At 46.9% G+C, this 24899-nt stretch overlaps 1 protein-coding gene across 2 annotated transcripts in view; it reads right to left on the bottom strand.

The window, feature by feature from the left end:
- ARHGAP39 (Rho GTPase activating protein 39) overlaps positions 1-24899 on the bottom strand; it is a 282235-nt gene that overhangs the window by 39554 nt on the left and 217782 nt on the right. Inside the window, exon 7 of one of the 2 annotated variants that reach the window (XM_038760044.1) lies at positions 8276-8368. The exons of the other annotated variant lie outside the window; for it this stretch is intronic. Coding sequence (XP_038615972.1) covers positions 8276-8368 — 93 coding nt within the window. The remainder of the gene's footprint in view (positions 1-8275; positions 8369-24899) is intronic. 2 annotated transcript variants of the gene reach the window in all.

Below are 24899 nucleotides of genomic sequence, written 5' to 3'. Positions count from 1 at the left end.
ACAGGTCAACCTGAGCTGCTTTCGTGGGGCATGGACTAAGTGGGGAGATCGCTGGAAAACGGAGGGTTTGCTTTCGGTCGAGGCTGCCCTAATAATAATAATAATAATAATAATAATAATAATAATAATGATGGCATTTATTAAGCGCTTACTATGTGCAAAGCACTGTTCTAAGCGCTGGGGAGGTTACAAGGTGATCAAGTTGTCCCATGGGGGGCTCACAGTCTTAATCCCCATTTTACAGATGAGGTAACTGAGGCACAGAGAACTTAAGTGACTTGCCCAAAGTCACACAGCTGACAATTGGAAGAGCCGGAATTTGAACCCATGACCTCTGACTCCAAAGCCCGTGCTCTTTTCCACTTTTCCACTGAGCCACACTGCTTCTCTTCTTCTTAATAAATACTAGCATTTATTAAGCGCTTACTATGTGCAAAGCACTGTTCTAAGCACTGGAGAACTTACAAGGTGTATTTATGTTGCCAACTTGTACTTCCCAAGTGCTTAGTACAGTGCTCTGCACACAGTAAGCGCTCAATAAATACGATTGACTGAAGGTGATCAGGTTGTCCCACGCGGGGCTCCCAGTCTTAAGCCCTATTTTACAGATGAGGTAACTGAGGCACAGAGAAGTGAAGTGACCTGCCCAAAGTCACACAGCTGACAACTGGCGGAGCTAGGATTTGAACCCATGACCTCATGATTCCAAAGCCCGGGCTCTTTCCACTGAGCCACGCCGCTTCTCCGCAGCGCCCTATTTGGGGGCGTCTTTGGGGCCCCTCAACCTCCCTGGTTGATTAATTGGAAACTACCTTTGACAATCATCATTACCAACGGTATTGAGTGAGCGCTGCGTGCAGAACACTGTACTAAGCGCTTGGGAGAGTACACCACAACAGAGGGCATACACAGTCTGAGGAAAAAAAGATAAAAGCTTCCCAAGGAGAATAACAATAATGACGGCATTTGTTAAGCGCTGGGGGGATACAAGGTGATCACGTTGTCCCACGTGGGGCTCACAGTCTTCATCCCCATTCTACAGATGAGGGAACTGAGGCTCAGAGAAGTTAAGCGACTTGCCCAAGGTCACACAGCAGATACGTGGCGGAGCCGGGATTAGAACCCACCACCTCTGACTCAAGCCCGTGAAGAAGAAAGCTTCACTTTAGTTTTTCAAGTACGGCTGCCTTCCAGCACCTTCGAGAAGGGAGGCTGGACTTCAGTTCTACTGGTTTTACCTTGCGCATCCCCAGCCGGTCTGATGCCTGAAGCCTTTTCTCCTTTGTATCAAAGAAATCACAAAAGCCCACACCCGAAGGCTACAGGGAGAGACGCCATCGAACCGCTGGCATCACCAAAGAGGTGAAGCGGTGGGAGAACAACCTACCTCCTGACTTTTGGCTATTTTATATTCCCCCCTCAGCACTTCTCATCGTCATCATCAATCGTATTTATTGAGCGCTTACTGTGTGCAGAGCACTGTACGAAGCGCTTGGGAAGTACAAGTTGGCAACATATAGGGACGGTCCCTACCCAACAGTGGGCTCACAGTCTAAAAGGGGGAGACAGAGAACAAAACCAAACATACTAACAAAATATACACTTATATACATATCTATAAATTATGTATTATAAATACATATATTTATACATACATACATATGTACATGCATACATACATACATATATATATAAATACATATATACATATAAATACATGTATTATAAATACATAATACATCCTCTCCCCCTCGTCCCCCTCTCTCTCCCCCTCATCCCCCTCTTTATCCCCCATCTTACCTCCTTTCCTTCCCCACAGCAGCTGTATATGTGTATATATGTTTGTACATATTTATTACTCTATTTATTTATTTATTTTACCCGTACATATCTATTCTATTTATTTTATTTTGTTAGTATGTTTGGTTTTGTTCTCTGTCTCCCCCTTTTAGACTGTGAGCCCACTGTTGGGTAGGGACTGTCTCTATATGTTGTCAACTTGTACTTCCCAAGTGCTTAGTACAGTGCTCTGCACACAGTAAGCGCTCAATAAATACGATTGATTGATTGATTGATTACTCTATTTATTTATTTTACCCATACGTATCTATTTTATTTATTTTATTTTGTTAGTATGTTTGGTTTTGTTCTCTGTGTCCCCCTTTTAGACTGTGAGCCCGCTGTTGGGTAGGGACTGTCTCTATATGTTGCCAACTTGTACTTCCCAAGCGCTTAGTACAGTGCTCTGCACACAGTAAGTGCTCAATAAATACGATTGATTGATTGATTGATAAATCATTTATACTGTCAGTTTCCTCTAAGCTCGCTGTGGGCAGGGAACACGGCTACCCACTCTGTTATACAGTACTCTCCCAGACACTTAGTACAGTGCTCTGCACATGTTTTGTTGTCTGTCTTCCCCCTTCTAGACTGTGAGCCCATTGTTGGGTAGGGACCGTCTCTATATGTTGCCGACAAGCGATTAGTACAGTGCTCTGTGCATGTTTTGTTGTCTGCCTTCCCCCTTCTAGACTGTGAGCCCATTGTTGGGTAGGGACCGTCTCTATATGTTGCCGACAAGCGATTAGTACAGTGCTCTGCGCATGTTTTGTTGTCTGCCTTCCCCCTTCTAGACTGTGAGCCCATTGTTGGGTAGGAACCGTCTCTAGATGTTGCCGACAAGCGCTTAGTACCGTGCTCTGCACACAGTAAGCGCTCAATAAATACGATTGAATGAATGAATGAAATACCACTGACTGATCCAAATTTTCCCAACATCACAAGTCTTTTGGAGTGTGATCAGCGGGAAGAGTATCAACTTGTAATAATAATAATGGCATTTATTAAGCGCTTACTATGTACAATACACTGTTCTGAGAGCTGGAGAGGTTACAAGGTGATCAGGCTGTCCCACAGGGGGCTCATAGTCTTAATCCCCATTTTACAGATGAGGGAACTGAGGCCCAGAGAAGTGAAGTGACTTGCCCAAAGTCACACAGCTGACAAGTGGCGGAGCTGGGATTTAAACCCATGACCTCATGATTTCAAAGCCTGGGCTCTTTCCACTGAGCCACGCTGCTTCTCTAGACTGTGAGCCTGCTGTTGGGTAGGGACCGTCTCTATATGTTGCCGACTTGTATTTCCCAAGCGCTTAGTACAGTGCTCTGCACACAGTAAGCGCTCAATAAATACGACTGAATGAATGAATGAATGAAATACCACCGACTGATCCAAATCTTCCAAACATCACAAGTCTTTTGGATTGTGATCAGTGGGAAGAGTGTCGACTTGTACTTCCCAAGCGCTTAGTACAGTGCTCTGCACACAGTAAGCACTCAATAAATACGACTGAATGACTGAATGTAGGTCTGCACATTGAGAAGCAGCATGGCTGAGTGGATACAGCCAGGGCCTGGGAGTTGGAAGGACCTGGGTTCTAATTCCAGTTCCGCCACGTCTGCTGCGTGACCTTGGGCAACTGAGCCTCAGTTACCTCATCTGTAAAATGGGGATAAGAGTGCAAGCCCCATACAGCGAAGCAGCCTGGCTCAGTGGAAAGGGCCTGGGCTTTGGAGTACGAGGTCATGGGTTCAAATCCCGGCTCCGCCAACTGGCAGCTGTGTGACTTTGGGCAAGTCACTTCACTTCTCTGGGCCTCAGTTCCCTCATCTGTAAAATGGGGATTAAAACTGTGAGCCCCACGTGGGACAACCTGATCGCCTTGTAACCTCCCCAGCGCTTAGAACAGTGGTTTGCACATACTAAGTGCTTAATAAATACCATCATTATTATATGGGGCAGGGATTGTGTCCAACTCGATTAACTTGTATCTGCCGCAGCGCTTAGAACAGTGCTTGGCACCTAGGAAGCGCTTAACAAGTACCATAATTATTATTCGAACTCACTCCCCCGTGACTCGCATCCTGCCTCTCGGTCAATCTGGGATATAGTGGACATGCTGAGAGCTGGGAAAGCCGCTCCTCAGCTCACCGTCCCCTCCTTGGCCGCGATCCGCATGCTCCGCAACAGCTCCGGAGCAACCGGAATGCAACCAAGCTTTCCTGCCTGGGGGCTCGGACTGAGTTCGTCAGTCCGGATCGGAGAGGAAACCTGGAAATCGTTATCCCTTCCCTTCCTAACCGAAGCTGGCAGAAGGAAAATCCTGAAACCAATCCACAGAGCCCAGGTAGTCGGGTCGGTTAGGTTGATCTTAGCCATGCTTGAGGAGAGTGAGAGTGACTTTAAAAACCAGAGTGGAAGCCATCGAATTGGGAAAACAGGGGCGTGGGAATCTGATGCTTTTTCTTAACGGGCCTTAGAGCCGGGATCAGTCAAAATCCAGAAACAGATTGCAGTCACTGGAGAGAAGGGGTGAGGGAAGAGGAAGGGTCCTCAAGTTTGTTTTTTTTGAACTGCTGGAGAAATTCCCATGGGGTTTTTCTGGATTTCTTCAATCCCGGGCCCTCATTCTCTATTGCAAGGGAGCATGGCCCAATACTGAATACCCACTAACTCCTAGCCCCCGCACTTCCCTCTTCAGGCCTGTTTCTTTTCCGCTCACAGTAGCGAATTTCTGGCCTTTACAATGTTAATCAGATCCTGCCGAAACGCTACCATTCCACCTTGTCCAAGCTGCCCAAGGGTTGGAAAGGAATTTGAGAATATAAATGTCAGCTCTTCCAGACTTCCACCTCCCCAGTTCCTGTTCACCAGCACCCAGTTCAGCTGGAGTGTGCAAAACGTACTTTGAGAGAGATTCACAGGGGTTTGGCTTTGCCCGTTTCTGTAAATCCCTGCCCCATTTGGAGGACTGTAACCATGGAAATGCTACCATGGCTGTAGCAGCTCTCTCCCCCTGTGGACAATTTTACTTCTCTATCAAAAATGCCTAGAGTCAAAGCTTAGGGATCACTCAGGCAATCTGCCAGTCATTATAGTTCTTAATTAAATGTTAAATTTTATCTCTCTCCTGTTATACACAGAGCATCACTGGGGTAAAATTCCAGATAAGTGAATGGCCAAGACTCACTCTGATCCGTTTACTTCGGGGAAGAGACGTGAATTTCACAATAGTGGCTCTTAGCTAAAAACAACCCTTTACCCCTATAAACCTGTCATCTAGACAGCCACGTCTTCACGCGGCCACATTTACTTAATATAGACCTTCCCGTTTCAGATAATCAGATTACTCCTCTCCAGTGTTTATTAAACGTTTCTCTTGCCCCACTGGGAAGATGACTGACAGTAAAGAGACGGCACGAGTGTCACTGCACAAATCACTACAACTACGACCGACTCTTCGATGCGGCTTTTTCGGCCTGAAATCTCGGGACTGTGGCTCATCTGTCATTTGACAGGAGACTCCACCAGTGGGGCTAGTGGAGTATAAACCCAAAGGGCTGAGGCCTGGAGAAACCAGGCTGAGGGACGGAAAAAACGTGAATAAAAATGGAAACTATATCCTAGCCTAAGTCTCTTTATGGGTACTGGCGCTCCTTTGGAAGTAGAAAAGCAAATCGAGTTTGTGGATCAACTTGGCATCAAGCTCCTGGGGAAACTAATTGGATAAATACAACCTGGAACAGAGTGGCACGCAGAACCCAAAGACTGAATGGGATGGATAACGCACCATTCTACTTTTAGCCATTAACTTCAGTCTCCTTCCCCATGAGACTGAAAAAATACAGCAAAATGGGAGGGTGGTGGGATTTACTTCACTTGTTTGTCCCTCGATCTTTTCCTTCTCCATTCTCCCCAGATCCAAGACAGACTGTGAGCCCACTGTTGGGTAGGGACTGTCTCTGTCTCTGTATGTTGCCAACTTGTACTTCCCAAGCGCTTAGTACAGTGCTCTGCACACAGTAAGCGCTCAATAAATATGACTGATTGATTGATTGATAAGTCCTGACTCAAGGGTCACATTCACGTGACAGTCATCAATGATCCAAGGTCAATCTGGGGAAGGAGCTATCATGAAGTCATCTGGGTTGTATCCTGGGGGAGAGTTCCTCGCAATAAAATCATCACAACTTTGGTGTTTGTTAAGCACTAACTATGTTTTGGGCACTGTGCTAAGCATTGGGGAAGATACAATATAGGTAGAACTGATACTCTCCCTATCCTACATGGAGCCCCCTTTTTCCTCTCCTCCTCCCCCTCCCCCCCGCCCTACCTCCTCATCCTCCCCACAGCACCTGTATATATGTTTGTACAGATTTATTATTCTATTTATTTTACTTGTACATATTTACTATTCTATTTATTTTGTTAATGATGTGCATCCAGCTTTATTTCTATTTATTCTGACGACTTGACACCTGTCCACATGTTTTGTTTTGTTGTCTGTCTCCCCCTTCTAGACAGTGAGCCCGTCGTCGGGTAGGGACCCTCTCTATATGTCGCCAACCTGTACTTCCCAAGCGCTTAGTATAGTGCTCTGCATGCAGTAAGCGCTCAATAAATACGATTGATTGATTGAATAAATACAATTGAATGAACTGAATGAATGAAAACGGTCACGGAATATAGGGAAAGGAGAATAAGTATTTAATCCCCATTGTACAACAAACGACTTTAACTTTTAGCAGCCTCGATGAATTTTCTGGCTAGTTTTCACTGGTTACTTCCTGCCGCTCTCAGAGCCAACGATCAGCATCATCAACTATCATCAACACCACCATCATCCTCAGTACCACCACCAGTATTTACTGAGTCCCTACCACGGGCCGAACACTAAATTCAGCCCTCGGTTATATACAACAGAAGCAATAGATAATGATGGTATTTGTTAAGCGCTTACTATGTGCCAAGCACTGTTCTAAGAGCTGGGGGAGATACGAGGTAATTAGGTTGTCCCAAGTGGGGCTCACAGTCTTAATCCCCATTTTGCAGATGAGGGAACCGAAGCACAGAGAAGTGAAGTGACTTGCCCCAAGTCAAACAGATAACAAGTGGCGGAGTCAGGATTAGAACCCATGACCTCTGACTCTCAAGCCTGTGCTCTTTCCACTAGGCCGTGCCGCTTCTCAGTGTGATGCCTGCCCTTGAGGAACTTTTACGCTGATGTTTAGCAGAGTAACCGGGGCTTGAAGTCTAAAGGTAAATGGTTGCCAGCCTGGGGAAATATCTTGGAACTAGTTTCCTCTAGCAGGGGACCAGAACTCTATTAAGGTCTCATCTTGAGTCCATTCCTATTCCATTTCCTTTTTAAACTCAAGACCCACAAACTCTTTATTTTCACTTTCCCCTCCTGTCAGCTCCTGACGGGAGCAGGATGCATTTCCAGAGAGAAAGGTTTATTTGTTCTGTAGGGAGGGGAGGAGCTGCCTCCAAGAAGGAAGTGGCGCTTTATTCCCCAGCCCAGAAAGCCCTAGGTGCGATTCCTTAAGCGCTTAGTTAAGTGCTCAGTACAGTGCTCTGCACACAGTAAGCGTTCAATAAATACGACTGAATGAATTCCCCAGTGCTAAGCATTTTCCCTTGGGCTGGGCTTCCCTGTCACAAAGAGGGAAAGAAGCTGGGTTTGTTCTTGGACACCTAAGCAACAATTCAGGGGCTGAAATAGATCCCCAGACCGACGTAGATGGCTGCTCTCCAGCTCAACTGAGGCCCCTGCACAGACAAAGAGAACCCGATCCGTCCGACATCCATCTCCTGGGGTCCATCCCAGTTACCTTCCAGCATTACGGATGAAGGAACCGATCGCCTCTCCTTCGTTAGCAAACAGAGGTTAGTATTTGGGTGCTTTTGTGGGTAACGAGATGCCCCGGGGGAAAATCACGCTCAGTGCTGACGGCTACCTTGGCCCTCACACGCTACGCTGTCCTGTCAGGTTTCTGTCTTGGCCAACCAGGAAAAGTTTCTCATTCCGGGCTTTCTCCCTGTTTTTTTTCGAAAAGGGAGTGCCAACCTCATTCAAAGAGGAGCTGGGAGCAGCTTCCAGGAGGAGCTGACAGGCGGGCTACGACGGATTGACCCCTGTCGCCTGACAGGGATCCATCCCGTCCAGGGAATCTGGGGGTGGCTCGGTTTCAGAGGTGGAAGAGTCATCGGACTAAATCACGAACCTTTCCGCCGGTGGCATCTCCAATTCCAGAGCTCTTCTCTCCCCTTCCCAGGCCCCAAATGCCCTCACCCTGCTTCAGGGAGTGAAATTTGCACAAGCCTAAGAGCAGTTAGGGCAGAGAGGAAGGGAGGGGGACGAAGGCTGAAGACAAGCAGGTTTGCTACGGTTGCTACGACAGGAAGCTGCTAAGAGAAGAGTTCTTGACCCTACCATCACGCTCTTCAATATAGGGCTTTGGTTTCTTTCTCAATTTGGATTTCTTCTTATTGTTCCTTTCCAGGAGCTCTTTTATGTGCTGAGTCACTGGGAAACAAACAAAACGATGAACACAACAGAACACAAACACTCGCGTTCCCCCAGAATAGAAATGACAAAAGCGCAGGTACCGTGTTTTCAAATTCGACAAGTTTGGGGGCCAATTTTTGAAGACAATTTCCAGGGCGTCTCTTTGTAAACTAGGGCTCGGGGAACCATAGCACGAACAGGGTGCTGGGCAGTGGGCCAACCAGGATTTAGCTCTTTGGGGGAAATAAACAGAGAGTGAGGCGTCACTTTACTGGCAATTCTGGCCCACTGGGACCACTCCACTCAACTGTCTTCAACTTCCCAGGAATCTTCCAAAGGAAAAAGGAGCCAAATATCTTCCTTCCCTTAGGGCGCTTCTGGAGAAGATGTCACAGAGCTGAAATGCTCCTAATGCAGTTAAGAAAATCGTCTCGCACGAGGGCTTTGTGAACTCCCTCAGTTTCCCCAAATGTCGACGGACTCCAGTTCATTAAGCCCTAACTCTCTCGAGCCCTGAATAGGGAAGCTCACATATAGGTGGGAAACTGAGTTTCCAAGGGATTTGTTCCGACTTACAGAATGGCTCAGGGGAATCAAACACTCATATTTATTGAGCGCTTACTATGCACAGAGTACTGTACTAAGTGCTTGGAAGAGTACAATCCAACAGAATTAGCTGGAATTCCCTGCCCATCACAAGCTTACAGCCAACATGATTTTTGGTCTTCAAGGCGTGGCTCTCCCCACTATGGTCATGGGTTCAAAGCCCGGCTCTGCCACTTGTCAGCTGTGTGACCTTGGGCAAGTCACTTAACATCTCTGTGCCTCAGTTACCTCATCTGGAAAATGGGGATGAAGACTGTGAGCCCCCCGTGGGACAACTTGATCACCTTGTAACCTCCCCAGCGCTCAGAACAGTGCTTTGCACATAGTAGGCACTTAATAAATGCCATCATCATCATTATTATTATTATCTAGTGCTATTTTTAGAACCGAGCTACGGCCAGGTATGTCTGTTCTAAAAGTGGGGTGCTTCAGGAAGAGGCTGGGAGTTCTGGGCTGAAAGGATCGACTGGAACAAGAAAATCTGAAAAAGGAGTTGATAGCCCATGTCTTCCACCCTGCCAAAGTGAACTTCCTGACCAAAGTGTTCGAGGGTCATTAGTCTAGACAATGATAGCTTCCCCTTGTCTCCTCGTCTCCTGTGTTGGATTTGTGTGTATGTGTCCTATAAACTGTAAGTTCCATGTGGGCAGAGAACATATTTACCAACTCTGTTGTACTGTATTCCCCCAAGTGCTCTGCCCATAGTGAGTCCTCAATAAATACCATTAATTGATTTATAGAATTGCTGCTTTTCTGATCAGAGATGGCTGCATAGTAGGGGTAATGGAGAAATGGGTTGCCTATGTGCATTAGATTCCTTCTGGAGATTTAGCAGGGGTCATCTTTACTACATTGCTCTTAGGGAGGAGAGCATATTCACCAACTCTACCGTACACTCCCAGGTGCTTAGTAGGGCGGTCAGAACATTGTAATGCTCGGTAAACATCATTAATTAATTGGCTGATCTTCCTGTTAACCTTAGTTATGGCCAATGCTTCATTTCTTGGGCCTCAGCAGACAGCCCGGGTAGCTACTTAATTTGATTTGAGGCAGGGAGGCTCTCTTCAGTAACTAATCAGGTTTTGTTATTATTATTATTAGTAATAATATAGTAATGGTCTTCATTAAGCATTTACTCTGTGCCACACACTGTGTTGAGCACTGGGGGTTGTCATTTTTGCTCACTGCAGCAGGATCATCTCATCAGTTACACTGATGGTTTAGAGACTGGTTGGCGGTGCTGTTTGTGTCACTCAAACCCCATCCTGGGCAGAGTCTTAACGAAGACCACTCCGCAGTTTGCCGTGCTCCCAAAAGGGAAAGATCTCAGACTGAGGGTCAGGCTGAGTTTGGCAGGTTCCGCCCATCCGTCGCTGATCCAGGGACGGATGTACTCTGCAGCAGACAGACCATTTGCTCCCCCAAAGGGGAAGGAGGATGCCGTTTGGCATTGAATGAAATGACAAGGGGAGGGCAGGTCAGTGGAAGGCAGGGAAGCGAATGGTCTGGCCGCTAAGCTCATCCCCTGCGGCGGAACATGGTGATGGACTTTTAACCTCTGTGGAGTAGCGAGGATCAATAGCCCAGATCTGAAAACGAGGCTTCCGCAAATGTAAAATGACACACAACAACGACAGCAATGGGATATAACGAGACAATAAGAAAATGCCAGGTGGAAGGTCAGCCTTCAGTCCTGGCTCCTGAAAGAAAAAAGGGTTTGAGATTAGACACTGGCTTTTCATCGCTGGGACATCCGGGGCTGAGCTCTAGCCCTGAGAGGGGCAGGACAGCTGAGGTTAAGGGAACCGTGAAATGAGCTTTAGTGTCTACCGGGGTTCAGAGGAAGAGAGTCTACCACAGGTCTCCAAAAAGCCTCCACAGGAGCTCCCTGCAGTGAACACTCTGCCCTTGCTGAGGTGGAATGGCGGAGGAGGGCGGAGGGGGGGATGTACCGTTTTAGCATGGGCTGGTCTTGTTCCTCTTTCCATTTCATGCTCCAAATGGTTGCATCTTCTCTTAGAATTTTCTCCTTTATGGTCACTACCTGCCAATGGGGACTGCATAGGAGAGATTTTTGGGGGGATCCCTTCCTAGACATGTCTCGAGGCCCACCCTTAGAGTAATGCCCTGTGTGTGTGTGAGAGAGAAAGAGAGAGAGCATGAATCAATCAATCAATCAATCAATCAATCGTATTTATTGAGCGCTTACTATGTGCAGAGCACTGTACTAAGCGCTTGGGAAGTACAAATTGGCATCACATAGAGACAGTCCCTACCCAACAGTGGGCTCACAGTCTAAAAGGGGGAGACAGAGAACAGAACCAAACATACCAACAAAATAAAATAAGTAGGATAGAAATGTACAAGTAAAATAAATAAATAAATAAATAAATAGAGTAATAAATATGTACAACCATATATACATATATACATGAAATATATATATGTATATAACATATATACATATATAGCATGAAAGAAGCAGGAATACAGAAGAGAATGCAGGAGAGTAGTCTCTGTCCTAGGAAACCCCAAATTATTCCCAAATGACTCCCTCAGTGACAAGGCGCGGCAGTTTCCACAGCCAACCTCACCCATCATCATCAACAGCATTTACTGCGTGCCTACTATGGCAGAGCAATATTACTTTTTTATTGGTATCTGTCAAGCACTTATAACGTGTCAAGTTCTGTTCTAAATGCTAAGGGAGATACCGGTTTAGCAGATTAGACACAGCCCCCGTCCCGCACGGGGTTTACAGTCTAATTTAGGGGGAGGAGGATTTAATCCGTATTTTAAGGTCGAGGTAACTGAGGCAAGAAGTTAAGTGACGTCCCCAGGGTCACACAGCAAGCAGCTGGCAGAGCTGGGATTATACAATAGAAGAAGATGTGATCTTAGTCCTCAATGAACCTGCTATAGATGATGGGAAAGACCCAGGAATTTCCCTCACTAGTGGTTGCCCTGGGGAAGGGGATCCCAAGAGCACGGAGGTACCCAACAATTGGAGCTTTAGGGTTCATAGGAGGAGGCCAAAGGGGTGGGGCCCCCTTGACCCTCTTGCTGGATCCCACGGGAATCAAACCCCATCCTGCAGGAACAGAGAGCAGACCACTATGTCCATCCCACCATCAGAGAAGCTTTGGGAAGACTCCAGTAGGTGTCCACAAATGCCCTGCCCAAAGCGGAGAAGAATCAAGGGACCCAGCAGTTGCATTTTTTTTTTCTCAATTTTCTTCTTTTCTATACTCTGGAATTGTTCCATTTAGTCTGCTACTTTAAATTTTCTTTCTCACCTCTCCCCCATTTGACTGTGAATCCCTTATGGGCCAGGGTGTGCGTCTTAAATTAATAACCTCATATTCTCCCCGGGGCTTAGTAGAGTGCTTTGTACACTGAAAGCACTTCATGTCATGACTACGTGATTCTGAACATTTCACCTTGATTTAAGGCCCCAAATTCTGGCTCCTGGGACTCAGAGGACCTGGATTCTAATCCTGGCTCTACCAATATCCGTGTGATCTTGGGTAAGTCACTTCACTTCTCTGTGCCTCAGTTCCCCCATCTGTAAAATGGAGATTAAGACCGCGAGCCCCACGTGGGGCGCGGACTGCGTCCAACCTGATCGGCTTGGATCTGTCCCAGAACTTAGTACAGTGCCTGGCACATAGTGAGCGCTTTAACAAATACCGTTTAAAAAAAAAAAGAAAGAAAAGGGAGAACAGATTAATAGTTTGTCCTGGGACGGAAGGTCTCTGAACACATCTCCCTGCCTTGCAAATTCTTCTCCTCCATCCCCGGGCAGGGCTGACAGGCAGAGGCAACCCACAAGAGTTTCCATGGCCAATCAGGAGGAACTGCAGATGGTGTGTTAGCTCCAGCCCATTTGCAATTCCTAATTCCGCAGCAGGAAGGGGAGGGATGGAAGGGCAGCAGGGAGATCGAGAGTCGGGGAACCAGAACCGGATGGGAGTCGCTGGGGGCGACTGAAACGACCAAGAATCCCCAAACTTCATTCTAGTCGGTAGTTTCAACCTTCTGTTCCATGAAACCTTTGACCCGAGCTGCTCAAACGGCCAGTTGGATCCGTCTGCTTTTCTCTGCTCCTTTCCAGCCTGCAGTCGGCTGTGCTAATGAGCAGCGAAATGGAGAGGGAGAGAAAACGGGTCCAGATCGTTAAATGAGAGGGGACTCAATATGTTTGCTGCCCTGAGAACCGCCCCTCTGGTTCTCAGCTGTGCCCTTCCCCTGCTCTGCCGGGCACCCCTCTCCTCCCCACCGGCTGGCCCTCTGCGACTGGCAGGGCAGAAGGTCTGTGAGGAAAGCGATGGGCAATGGGATCTGGACCAAGTGGAGAAATCAGAGGCACACACTCTCTCCTATCACTTCCAGATGTTCTCTCCAAATGCCCCCCAGCAGAACTGTAAGTCCCTGGGAAAAAAAAATACCGCTCCACTCCAGGGCTACAGATGGAGGCCCTTTTTTTCCATATCATTTCCTATCAACCTTTTACCATGGAGAGAATTCTTTTTTATGTTTACTAAACTAATCATCACAAAGTCAACACCCTACCTGGGCTTTTGGAGTCAAATACTCTCCTTCGGCAGAAACACCACAATCATCATCATCAGTCGTATTTATTGAGCGCTTACTGTGTGCAGAGCACTGTACTAAGCGCTCGGGAAGTACAAATTGGCAACATATAGAGACAGTCCCTACCCAACAGGGGGCTCACAGTCTAAAAGGGGGAGACAGAGAACAAAACCAAACATACTAACAAAATAAAATAAATAGAATAGATATGTACAAGTAAAATAAATAAATAAATAAATAAATAGAGTAATAAATATGTACAAACATATACACATATATACAGGTGCTGTGGGGAAGGGAAGGAGGTAAGATGGGGGGGATGGAGAGGGGGACGAGGGGAGAGGAAGGAAGGGGCCCAATCTCTACCCAAAGGTCAAAGCTTTTCACTGCCTCTCTTTGGTGCAGGGTTTTTTTTTTAAATGGTATGTCTTAAGTGCTTACCATGTGCCAGGCACTGTACTAAGCGCCGGGTCTATGCAAGTTACTCAGGATGGACACAGTCCATGGGCTCAGAGTCTTCACCCCCATTTTACAGATGAGGTAACTGAGGCACAGAGAAGTGGCTTTCCCAAGGTCACACAGCAGACAAGTGGTGGAGCCGGGATTAGAACCCACGTCCTTCTAACTCCCAGGCCTGGGCTCGATCCACCAGGCCACTTTGCTTCTCTTGACAACAAATCCTTTGGGATCAAGGACCAGGTATCTCAGGGAGGAGATGACTCTTCTGACTAGGTTGGCAGCGGAGTCGCTCTGCTGCTCTTCATTCATTCATTCATTCATTCAATCGTATTTATTGAGCGCTTAGTGTGTGCAGAGCACTGTATTAAGCGCTTGGGAAATATAAGTTGGCAACATATCTTCCTGGTTGGATCCACCCTGAAGAGTGACTTTTCAAGTGAAGGAAATCACTTCCTCCCACTCCTCCTGCTCTTTTCCACCTCTGCTGGCTCTCCCTCTTGTCCGTTCCTCCCGTCCCTCGCAGGGCTCTGAGTTCCAAAGAAATGACAGGTGAAGCAGCGTGGCTTAGTGGAAAGAGCCCCGGCTTGGGGGTCAGAGGTCGTGGGTTCTAATCCCGGCTCCCCAACTTGGGCAAGTCATTTAACTTCTCTGAGCCTCAGTTACATTATCTGTAAAATGGGGATTGACAATGGGAGTCCAAAGTGGGACAGGGACTGTGTCCAACCTGATTACCTTGTATCTACTCCAATGCTTAGAACAGTGCTTGGCACATAGTGAGCGCTTAGTAAATACTATAATTATAATTATTATTAAATACCAAGCGCCACTCATTTCCAAGTGCTTCACACTGCTAGTAACAGGTCCAGGGCACCTGTTTTCCTGGGCTCCGGGCACTTCTTCCTTAACCTTCCTAAATTCTCGAAGTGAGCGGTTATTTTTGTACTCCTCAACTAGCTGAGGAGGTTGAGATCCAGTATCAGAAAGGAACAGACACTTGGCCATAATAATAATAATGTTGGTATTTGTTAAGAGCTTACTATGTGCAAAGCATTGTTCTAAGCGCTGGGGTAGATACAAGGTGATCAGGTTGTCCCACGAGGGGCTCACAGTCTTCACCCCCATTTTACAGATGAGGGAACTGAGGCCCAGAGAAGTTAAGTCATATTTGGAGAATGTCTCAAAGGCAGGAACAAGAAGAGAACAGAGACAGCAACCTATATAACGACAGTCATTGTGATATTTAAGTGCTTACTCTGGGCCAAGCACTGCGTTAAGTGTTGGAGGAGAAACCGGATAATTACCTCAGACCCAACCCCTGAACCACGTGGGCTCACAGTCTATAGGGGAAGGAGAACAGGAATTTGAACTCCGCTTTAAAGATGAGGAAACGGTGGCCCAGAGAAGTGAAGCGACTTGCCAGGGTCATATATCATAGATTTTTTCTAGATAGATTTTTTCCCTCAAAAATCTCCAGTGGCTACCAGTCAACCTCTGCATCAGGCAAAAACTCCTCACTCTGATGACTATTCTGATGACTTGACACCCGTCCACGTGTTTTGTTCTGTTGTCCGTCTCCCCCTTCTAGACTGTGAGCCCGTTGTTGGGTAGACAAGCTGACGAGAGGTGGAGTCAGGATTCGAACCCATGACTTCTGACACCCAAGCCTGGGCTCTTTCCCCTGAGCCACGCTGCTTCTCTGAGTACAAAGCTCTTTCTCCCAACCCACGCTGACTCAAATTTTAGGTCACGGTTATAGGTGACACAGCACTGCCTGCATCAGGGATAATAGACTGGGAGCCCACTGTTGGGTAGGGACTGTCGCTATATGTTGCCAACTTGTACTTCCCGGAAAACCGGATTTTGACGGGTCACGGCAGGTGAGCCGAAGCTGCGGTCAACGGAAGACCGGATTTCGCTGCGATCAATGTCTCGCGCTTTGGGAAGATTGCATTTGGGGCAGGAAGGAGGAGCCGGGCAGGAGATACTCGGGGAAAGTATCAACCAGGAGCAACTGGGGAAAGAGCAGGAGATGCTCACTGTCAAGCAGCCGGTTACCTCTTCAGGTCTATTCATTCATTCAATTGTATTTATTGAGCGATTACTGTGTGCAGAGCACTGCACTAAGCGCTTAGGAAGTACAAGTTGGCAACATATAGAGGCGGTCCCTACCCAACAGCGGGCACACGGTCTATCACAAATTGCCTGTGTGATAAAGGGGAGTTACAGTATGTTAAGAAGCAGCGTGGCTCAGTGGAAAGAGCCCAGGCTTTGGAGTCAGAGGTCACGGGTTCAAATCCCGGCTCCACCAACTGTCAGCTGGGTGACTTTGGGCAAGTCACTTCACTTCTCTGGGCCTCAGTGACCTCATCTGTAAAATGGGGATTAAGACTGTGAGCCCCCGGTGGGACAACCTGATCACCTTGTAACTTCCCCAGCGCAAGAACAGTGTTTTGCACATAGTGAGCTCTTAATAAATGTCATCATCATCATTATTATTATTATTAGAATAGTGCTTTGCACATATTAAGTGCTTAATACATGCCATCATCATCATTATTATTATTAGAATAGTGCTTTGTACACATTAAGGGCTTAATAAATGCCATCATCATCATTATTATTATTAGAATAGTGCTTTGTACATATTAAGCGCTTAATAAATGCCATCATCATCATTATTATTATTAGAATAGTGCTTTGTACATATTAAGTGCTTAATAAATGCCATTATTATTATTATTATTATTATTATTATTATTATCTGCAGAGGACTGAGACAGGCCTCCTTAAGGAAGCTGAAGAAGGCTTAAATGCTCATCGTGGGCAGGAAAGGAGTATACAAACTCTGTTGCACTCTATGGTATTTTGTTAAGCGTTTACTATGTTATAGGCTGTGAGCCCACCGTTGGGTAGGGACCGTCTCTCTATGTTTCCAACTTGTACTTCTCAAGCGCTTAGTACAGTGCTCTGCACACAGGAAGCGCTCAATAAATGCGATTGATTGATTATAGGCACTCTGTCAATGCTAACTCCCGCCCTGCATTTTCACCCTCTCCCCCGAGCTCTTGACGTTGCTAAAAGCAGCTTCGCGTGGTCTTTCTGGGAGGTGGTGGCCCACGGAGAGGGAACGGTCCCCTCCACATCAGCTGCGTTAGACGTTGCGTACGGCTCGGGAGGCCGGCCAAACAATAAACTCCCGTCTGGAGGCCTGCGTTTCGAACCGAGCGCCGCCCGGGAATTAACCGGTCAATACTAGGGCAATTTCTCTAGGCCTACATTTCTTCATCCGTCAGGCGATGAGAGTAACGCCGATCGTCATAAAGTCTGAGGTGAAGAACGACAAATAAAAAGCCAATAAAATGGTAGGTAAATGATTGCTACCGCTCTAGAATTACGCTGAATTCTATGTCCCTAAACAATAACAAAGCTGCACTTCACGTAATTTTAAGAGCCAGCGAAAAGTGTGAGAATGGCTGCTTTCCTCTAAGTTTTTTAGACTGTGAGCCCACTGTTGGGTAGGGACTGTCTCTATATGTTGCCAATTTGTACTTCCCAAGCGCTTAGTACAGTGCTCTGCACATAGTAAGCGCTCAATAAATACGATTGATGACGATGATGATGCTTTAACTCTTTCAGGGGATGGTTCCATTTCATCGGCAACATCCCTGTTGTCAGTATTTACTGAGCGACAACTGTACTGGACATCTGGGAACGAAGGCTACGAGGCTCCTGCGCGTATGCTCTAACGAAGGAGAGACGCAGACGCGGATGGCTAAGCTACAGCAGGAACGAGAGTATCGGCATAGATGTAACCAATTAAAAAATGCTGGCCATTAAATAAATGAAAGAAATAAAAGGCGGTTAATAACCACGATAAAGAGATGCATACGTGGGTGTATATGAGTGGGGATTCTAGACTGTAAGCCCACTGTTGGGTAGGGACTGTCTCTATGTGTTGCCAACTTGTACTTCCCAAGCACTTAGTACAGTGCTCTACACACAGTAAGCGCTCAATAAATACGATTGATTGATTGAACAATGACTTTTATTATAGCAAGCGCCTAATACCAGAATTATTACTAATAATAACAATGACTGTTACTATAGCAAGCACCTAATACCAGAATTATTATTAATAATAACAATGATTGTTACTATAGTAAGCGCCTAACAAATACCAGGATTATTATTATTATTAATTGATTGACTGATTGATTGATTCGTCAGGGAAGGCCTCCTGGAGGAGATGCTTGCAGGTGGGAAGGAAAGTGAAACGGCAGAACTCGTTCTTACGGGGGCCTTGCAAAAATTCAACCCACTGTTAGAGGACAAATGGGGTTTTTACATCCTTACAAACACGGCTAATAGAAATTGCGCAGAGAGAGTCCGAGAGGGTTGGGAAAAGGAGGGTTGAGGCCCCAGGTTCACAAGACGAAGTTTTTAATTTATCCGCTACAGCTGATATTTAACCTGTGCCCTTGGGCTGGGTCAAAGAGCTTTGGTCTTACCACAGAATTCCCCCATTGGGTTTTCACAGAAGAGAAGGATCGGAAGGTCACTTACGGCCTCGAAACCCAGAGCAGACCTATTGCCTGATTAAAAACCGAGCCTGCAGATGAGTTTGAGGATGGCCAAAGCCTATAAACACTGGAACTCAATAAATCCTGCTGCTGAGGATGATGGTGTTCGTAAGAAAAACACCCCAACTTAAAAAAACTCAGGCCGAAGCAAAGGAGAGGATGTGACCGTGGAAGTCAAAAGACAGCTTCCAAAAAAGTAAGCTTTCAATCCATCAATAGGATTATTGATCAGTATTATTGCTTTCTCTGGGCAGAGCACTGTACTAGATGACCCTAGCTCTCCCCTCGAGGAGCACACAATTCTAACAGGATAGACACCTCACCCTGGGCTTCAAGGCTGTCCATCCCCTCGCCCCCTCCTACCTCACCTCCCTTCTGTCCTTCCCCAGCCCAGCCCGCACCCTCCGCTCCTCCGCCGCTAATCTCCTCCCCGTACCTCGTTCTCGCCCGTCCCGCCATCGACCCCCGTCCCATGTCATCCCCCGGGCCTGGAATGCCCCCAATCCCTCTGCCCATCCGCCAAGCTAGCTCTCTTCCTCCCTTCAAGGCCCTACTGAGAGCTCACCTCCTCCAGGAGGCCTTCCCACACTGAGCCCCTTCCTTCCTCTCCCCCTCGTCCCCCTCTCCATCCCCCCCATCTTACCTCCTTCCCTTCCCCACAGCACCTGTATATATGTACATATGTTTGTACATATTTATTACTCTATTTATTTATTTATTTATTTTACTTGTACATATCTATTCTATTTATTTTATTTTGTTAGTATATTTGGTTTTGTTCTCTGTCTCCCCCTTTTAGACTGTGAGCCCACTGTTGGGTAGGGACTGTCTCTATATGTTGCCAATTTGTACTTCCCAAGTGCTCTGCACATAGTAAGTGCTCAATAAATACGATTGATTGATTGATTGATGATGATGATGATGATGAGCTCATCGGGTCACGTGAGGGGGCACGGCACAGTCTACCGGGTTATCACCGTCCGGGGCATATGACCCCAGAGCCTGCATGTCGGTAAGGAGAAAAAAGAGGGAAGCAAGCATAATGCTCCAGAAAATACCGCCCTTCCTATTTTTATCTCAGTGATTCATCATTCTGTCACTTCGTTCCTTGGGCCTCCTACCTCTCCAGTAAAGGACTGGGGTATTTAATGACTGGAGGTCGGAGCTGAAACCCCGATGTGAAACTATAAAGGCCCCGTCCTCTTTGCCAATTAACTGCGGCAACTGAGAATTTCTGCAGCCAATGGCTTTTCCGGTTCCCCCAACGTCACGGTTCTGTTTCCGCGTTCGATCGAAGGTTAAAGCTGTTTATGGCTTCACGTAGTCAAACCCCAGGGACACTTTGGCTTAATTAACTGCGACAATCACATCAGCATGCCACGCTTTCAGGAAATCACAATAAAAACCTACTCAGACCGAGAAATAGTAATAGGAAGCATTATGAACGCTAAATAATGCCGGAAAAATGATCAGCACCGCACATCTGTTTACGTTGCTCTGGGCGCCGGTTCCATGACCCAGATCGGGAGGGAGCCTGGGATGGGGCGATATTCAGCAATGGTCCTGGATTATTCAATCACTCACTGGTATTTTTTGAGCGCTTACCGTGCGCAGCACGCTGTACTAAGCACTTGGGAAAGCACAATAAAATACGGTGGCTGGACAACTTCACTGCCCTCAAGGAGCTTGCATTCTACAGAGGGAACTTTACCAACCCCAGTCACACGATACCCGGATGGTGGTGAGGCCACATCTTTTTGAGGAATTTTCCATAAACTGTTCTTTATTTTGAATTTCTAAATTGACCGTTTATTTCCCTTTTTTAATGGTATTAAGCGCTTACTATGTTACTTACTTAATTACTTGTTATTTATATTACTTACAGAGAAGCAGCGTGGCTCAGTGGAAAGAGCCCGGGCTTTGGAGTCAGAGGTCGGGGGTTCAAATCCCGGCTCTGCCAATTGTCAGCTGTGTGACTTTGGGCAAGTCACTTAATCAGTGGAAAGGGCACGGGCTCTGCACACAGTAAGCGCTCAATAAATACGACTGAATGAATGAACTCTGGGTTCAATCCCTAAAGTGCCACCTGCTACTGTGCTGCCATGATGCAGTGGAAACACACATTATGTAATTTGCTCCCCACTTCTGACCCAAAAGCTCTTTCAGCCACCCCATTTTCTAATCTTACTCAATCTCCGTGCCGTTGGTGATGTTTTCTCCTAGTTACTTGCTGTGTTCTTCTAGCCGAACCTCAGGCTGTTATTTACAAAATTCCCTGCGGTAATTTTCTGACCTTACCGGCTGCAAGAACACCCGGAGGGAGCGGCGTTAGACAGTGCTTCCGGAGAGAGGTGGAAGATGTTAGATGGATGTGAGATCCCTGAGGCAATCTCTTCATTCAATCGCTCCTCATTTCTTATTCTTTCTGAGCCTGTTTCCCGAACCACCCTCTCGGCGTCTAGCCGTCCCAGTTGGAAAATTCATTTTCTCCGTAAGATTCCTTGACGCCCCACAGAGATGCTTGGCACTTGGGAACAAGTCCAAGCGCTGGACTGTCACGTTTCTTCCCGTGGTTGAACCGTATATGTGGTTTGTGTGTGGGGGGGGGATACACTTCTGAAAAAGCTTCAAATTACTAATACAGTCTTTGTAAAATCTTTAGCAACTTAACCCGTTTGTAATAGATAGGACCAAAGGACATTAAATTAGCCAAGAGCTTTTTCATTATTTTCTTGCAGATATAATACTAGTTGGGGGGGCTTCCTTGGGAGGCAAGGACAAGCAGCCCTAAAATAGGAAGGGAAAAGCAGAGAGACAGAGACAGATAGTAAGATGCTCATGGATAGAGAAACAGACACAGAGAGAAGCACCCAGAGAAGGAGACAGGCGCCCAGATAAACACCGACAGCTAGCACAAGATAGGGAGATATAGTCAGAAAGATACAGAGGGACCCAGAAAAAAAGACACAGAGATCAGCCAAATGATGCAGGTAGAGAGGGAGAGAGACAAAAAGAGGGGCTATAGAAAGGCCTGTCACCACTAACCACTCCCACATTCACCAGATGATTTTCCCACTGGACTCTAACTACAGAGGCAGCGAGTGAGGTGGAGGGAGGGGGAGAGGAAAGGAGAAAAGGAAGGGAGAAAAGGAAGAGAGAGAAGGGGAGAGAGACCCCATTCTTAGAGGAACTGAGCAGACTGCCGTCTTGCTCTGGGCTGGAAAGGAGGATGTTGCTGCCATTGTTCTCCTGTATTTCCAGTGAGGTGGGGCTGCATGCATGCCAACCTGCTCACTGCACCTTGAGCTCATCCATCTCGCGCCCGACCTCTCTTCAACATCCTGCTGCTGGCCCGGAGTGCCCTCCCACTTCATATCCGATAGACAATTATTCTCTCTCTCCCTCCCTCCCTCCTTCCTTACTTCCCTCCCTTCCTTTTTCTTTCCTACATATATTCTTTTTCTCTTTCTTTCTTTCTTTTCTTTCTTTCTTTCTTTCTTTCTTTCTTTCTTTCTTTCTTTCTTTCTCTCTCTCCCTTCCTTCCTCCTTCTTTCTTTCTTTCTTTCTTTTTCCTTCTTTCTTTCTTTCTTATACTTTTCTCCTTCCTTCCTTCCTTCCTACCTTCCTTCCTTCCTTCCTTCCTCCTTCCTTCCTCCTTCCTTCCTTCTTTCTTTCCTACATATACTTTTTTCCTTCCTTCCTTCCTTTTCCTCCTTCCTTCCTTCCTTCCTCCTTCCTTCCTTCCTTCCTTCCTTCCTCCCTTCCTTCTTTCTTTCTTCCTTTCCTACATATACTTTTTTCCTTCCTTCCTTCCTTCCTTCCTTCCTTCCTTCCTTCCTTCCTCCTTCCTTCTTTCTTTCTTTCCTTCTTTCTTTCCTACATATACTTTTTTCCTTCCTTCCTTTTCTTCCTTCCTTCCTTCCTTCCTTCCTTCCCTCCTTCCCTCCTTCCTTCCTTCCAACATATTCATTCATTTAATTGTATTTATTGAGCGCTTACTGTGTGCAGAGCACTGTACTAAGCACTTGGGAAGTACAAGTTGGCAACATCTAGAGATGGTGCCTACCCAACAGCGGGCTCACAGTCTAGAAGGGGGAGACAGACAACAAAACAAAACAAAACATATTAACAAAATAAAATAAATAGAATAGTAAATATGTACAAGTAAAATAAATAGAGCAATGAATCTGTACAAACATATATACAGGGGCTGTGGGGAGGGGAAGGAGCTAAGGCGAGGGGGAGAGGAAGGAGGGGGCTCAGTGTGGGAAGGCCTCCTGGAGGAGGTGAGCTCTCAGTAGGGCTTTGAAGGGAAGAAGAGAGCTAGCTTAGCGGATGCGCGGAGGGAGGGCATTCCGGGACAGGGGGAGGACGGGGGCCGGGGGTCGACGGCGGGACGGGCGAGAACGAGGCCCGGTGAGGAGGTGAGCGGTGGCAGAGGAGCGGAGGGTACGGGCTGGGCTGGAGAAGGAAAGAAGTGTACTGGAGTTGTCAGTCACACCCTAGTCAGCCGCATCCACAACTGGGGACAGGGTCTCAGCATCACAAGCCTCGTTTCTGAAAACAAAGAACAGCTCTATACAGAATGCACTCCAGGGGCACGGAGGGCAAACTTCTGCATCTCTCTCTCTCTCTCCTCCCACCATCATTCCCTCGCTTATGCTGTTCTCTCAGCTGTCTTCCCTCCCCACATCCCCCAGACGCCAGCTCTCCTCACACTCAATTCCATCTGAAAATCCCACCTCTTCCCAGATGAATTTCCCAGTGTCCTGAATACTACTACTAATAATAATGGTATTTGTTAAGCGCTTACTATGTGCCAAGCACTGTTCTAAGCGCTTGGAAGGTTACAAGGTGATCAGGTTGTCCCATGGGGGGCTCACAGTCTTAATCCCTCATTTTACAGATGAGGTAACAGAGGCCCAGAGAAGTAAAGTGACTTGCCCAAGGTCACACAGCAGACATGTGGCGGAGCCTGGATTTGAACCTATGACCTCTGACTCCAAAGCCTGTGCTCTTTCCACTGAGCCACGCCGCTTCTCTAGCCACGCCGCTTCTCTCAGTGGAAAGAGCCCGGGCTTGGGAGTCAGAGGTCATGGTTTCCAATCCCGGCTCCGCCACTTGTCGGCTGTGTGACTTCGGGCAAGTCACTTCTCTGGGCCTCAGTTCCCTCATCTGTAAAATGGGGATTAAGATTGTGAGCCCCACGTGGGACAACCTGATCACCTCGTATCCCCCAAGTGCTTAGAACAGTGGTTTGCAACTGACTTGCCCAAGGCCACACAGCAGGTACGTGACGGAGCCAGGATTAGGACCCAGGTCCTCTGACTCGCGGGCCTTTCCATTAGGCCACGCCGCTTCTCTTATTTTAATGTCTGTCTCTCCCTCTAGTCTGTACGCTCCTTGTGGGCAGGGATCGTTATCTACTAGCTCTAGTAATCAATCAATCAATCAATTGTATTTATTGAGCGCTTACTGTGTGCAGACCACTGTACTAAGCGCTTGGGAAGTACAAGTTGGCAACATGTAGAGACAGTCCCTACCCAACAGTGGGCTCACAGTCTAGAAGGGGGAGACAGAGAACAAAACCAAACATATTAACAAAATGAAATAAATAGGATAGATATGTACAAGATAAAAAAATAAATAGAGTAATAAATATGTACAAACATATATACATATATAAAGGTGCTGTGGGGAAGGGAAGGAGGTAAGATGGGGGGGATGGAGAGGGGGGCGAGGGGGAGAGGAAGGAAGGGGCTCAGTCTGTGAGCCCAACAGTGGGCTCACAGTCTAGAAGGGGGAGACAGAGAACAAAACCAAACATACTAACAAAATAAAATAAATAGAACAGATATGTACAAGTAAGATAAATAGAGTAATAAATATGTACAAACATATATACAAATATACAGGTGCTGTGGGGGAGGGAAGGAGGTAAGATGGGGGGATGGAGAGGGGGACGAGGAGGACGGGGCTCAGTCTCAGAAGGCCTCCTGGTTCAATCAATCGTATTTATTGAGCGCTTACTGTGTGCAGAGCACTGTACCTAGTATACTGTTTCCTCCCAGGTACTGGGAGGAATCGGCACATATCGATCTCCTGATTGATCTCTGGACATAAACTGCCCCAGATACAGCCCTCCATGGGGTCCACTTGAGAATCACGGTGGTTCTTGAGTGAAATATCACTGGTCCCCTCCGGGAAAACTGTGGGGGGCATATTACGGTCTGCGGGGAATGAGTTTCCAGAGGAAATGAGATGAAGCCCTTCAGTGAAGAAGATGAACCATTGACAGGGAGCCAGTGGTT

Source organism: Tachyglossus aculeatus, chromosome 18, assembly GCF_015852505.1.
Source record: "Tachyglossus aculeatus isolate mTacAcu1 chromosome 18, mTacAcu1.pri, whole genome shotgun sequence".
Classification (NCBI taxonomy): Eukaryota; Metazoa; Chordata; class Mammalia; order Monotremata; family Tachyglossidae; genus Tachyglossus; species Tachyglossus aculeatus.
This window is presented reverse-complemented; position numbering and strand designations above follow the sequence as displayed.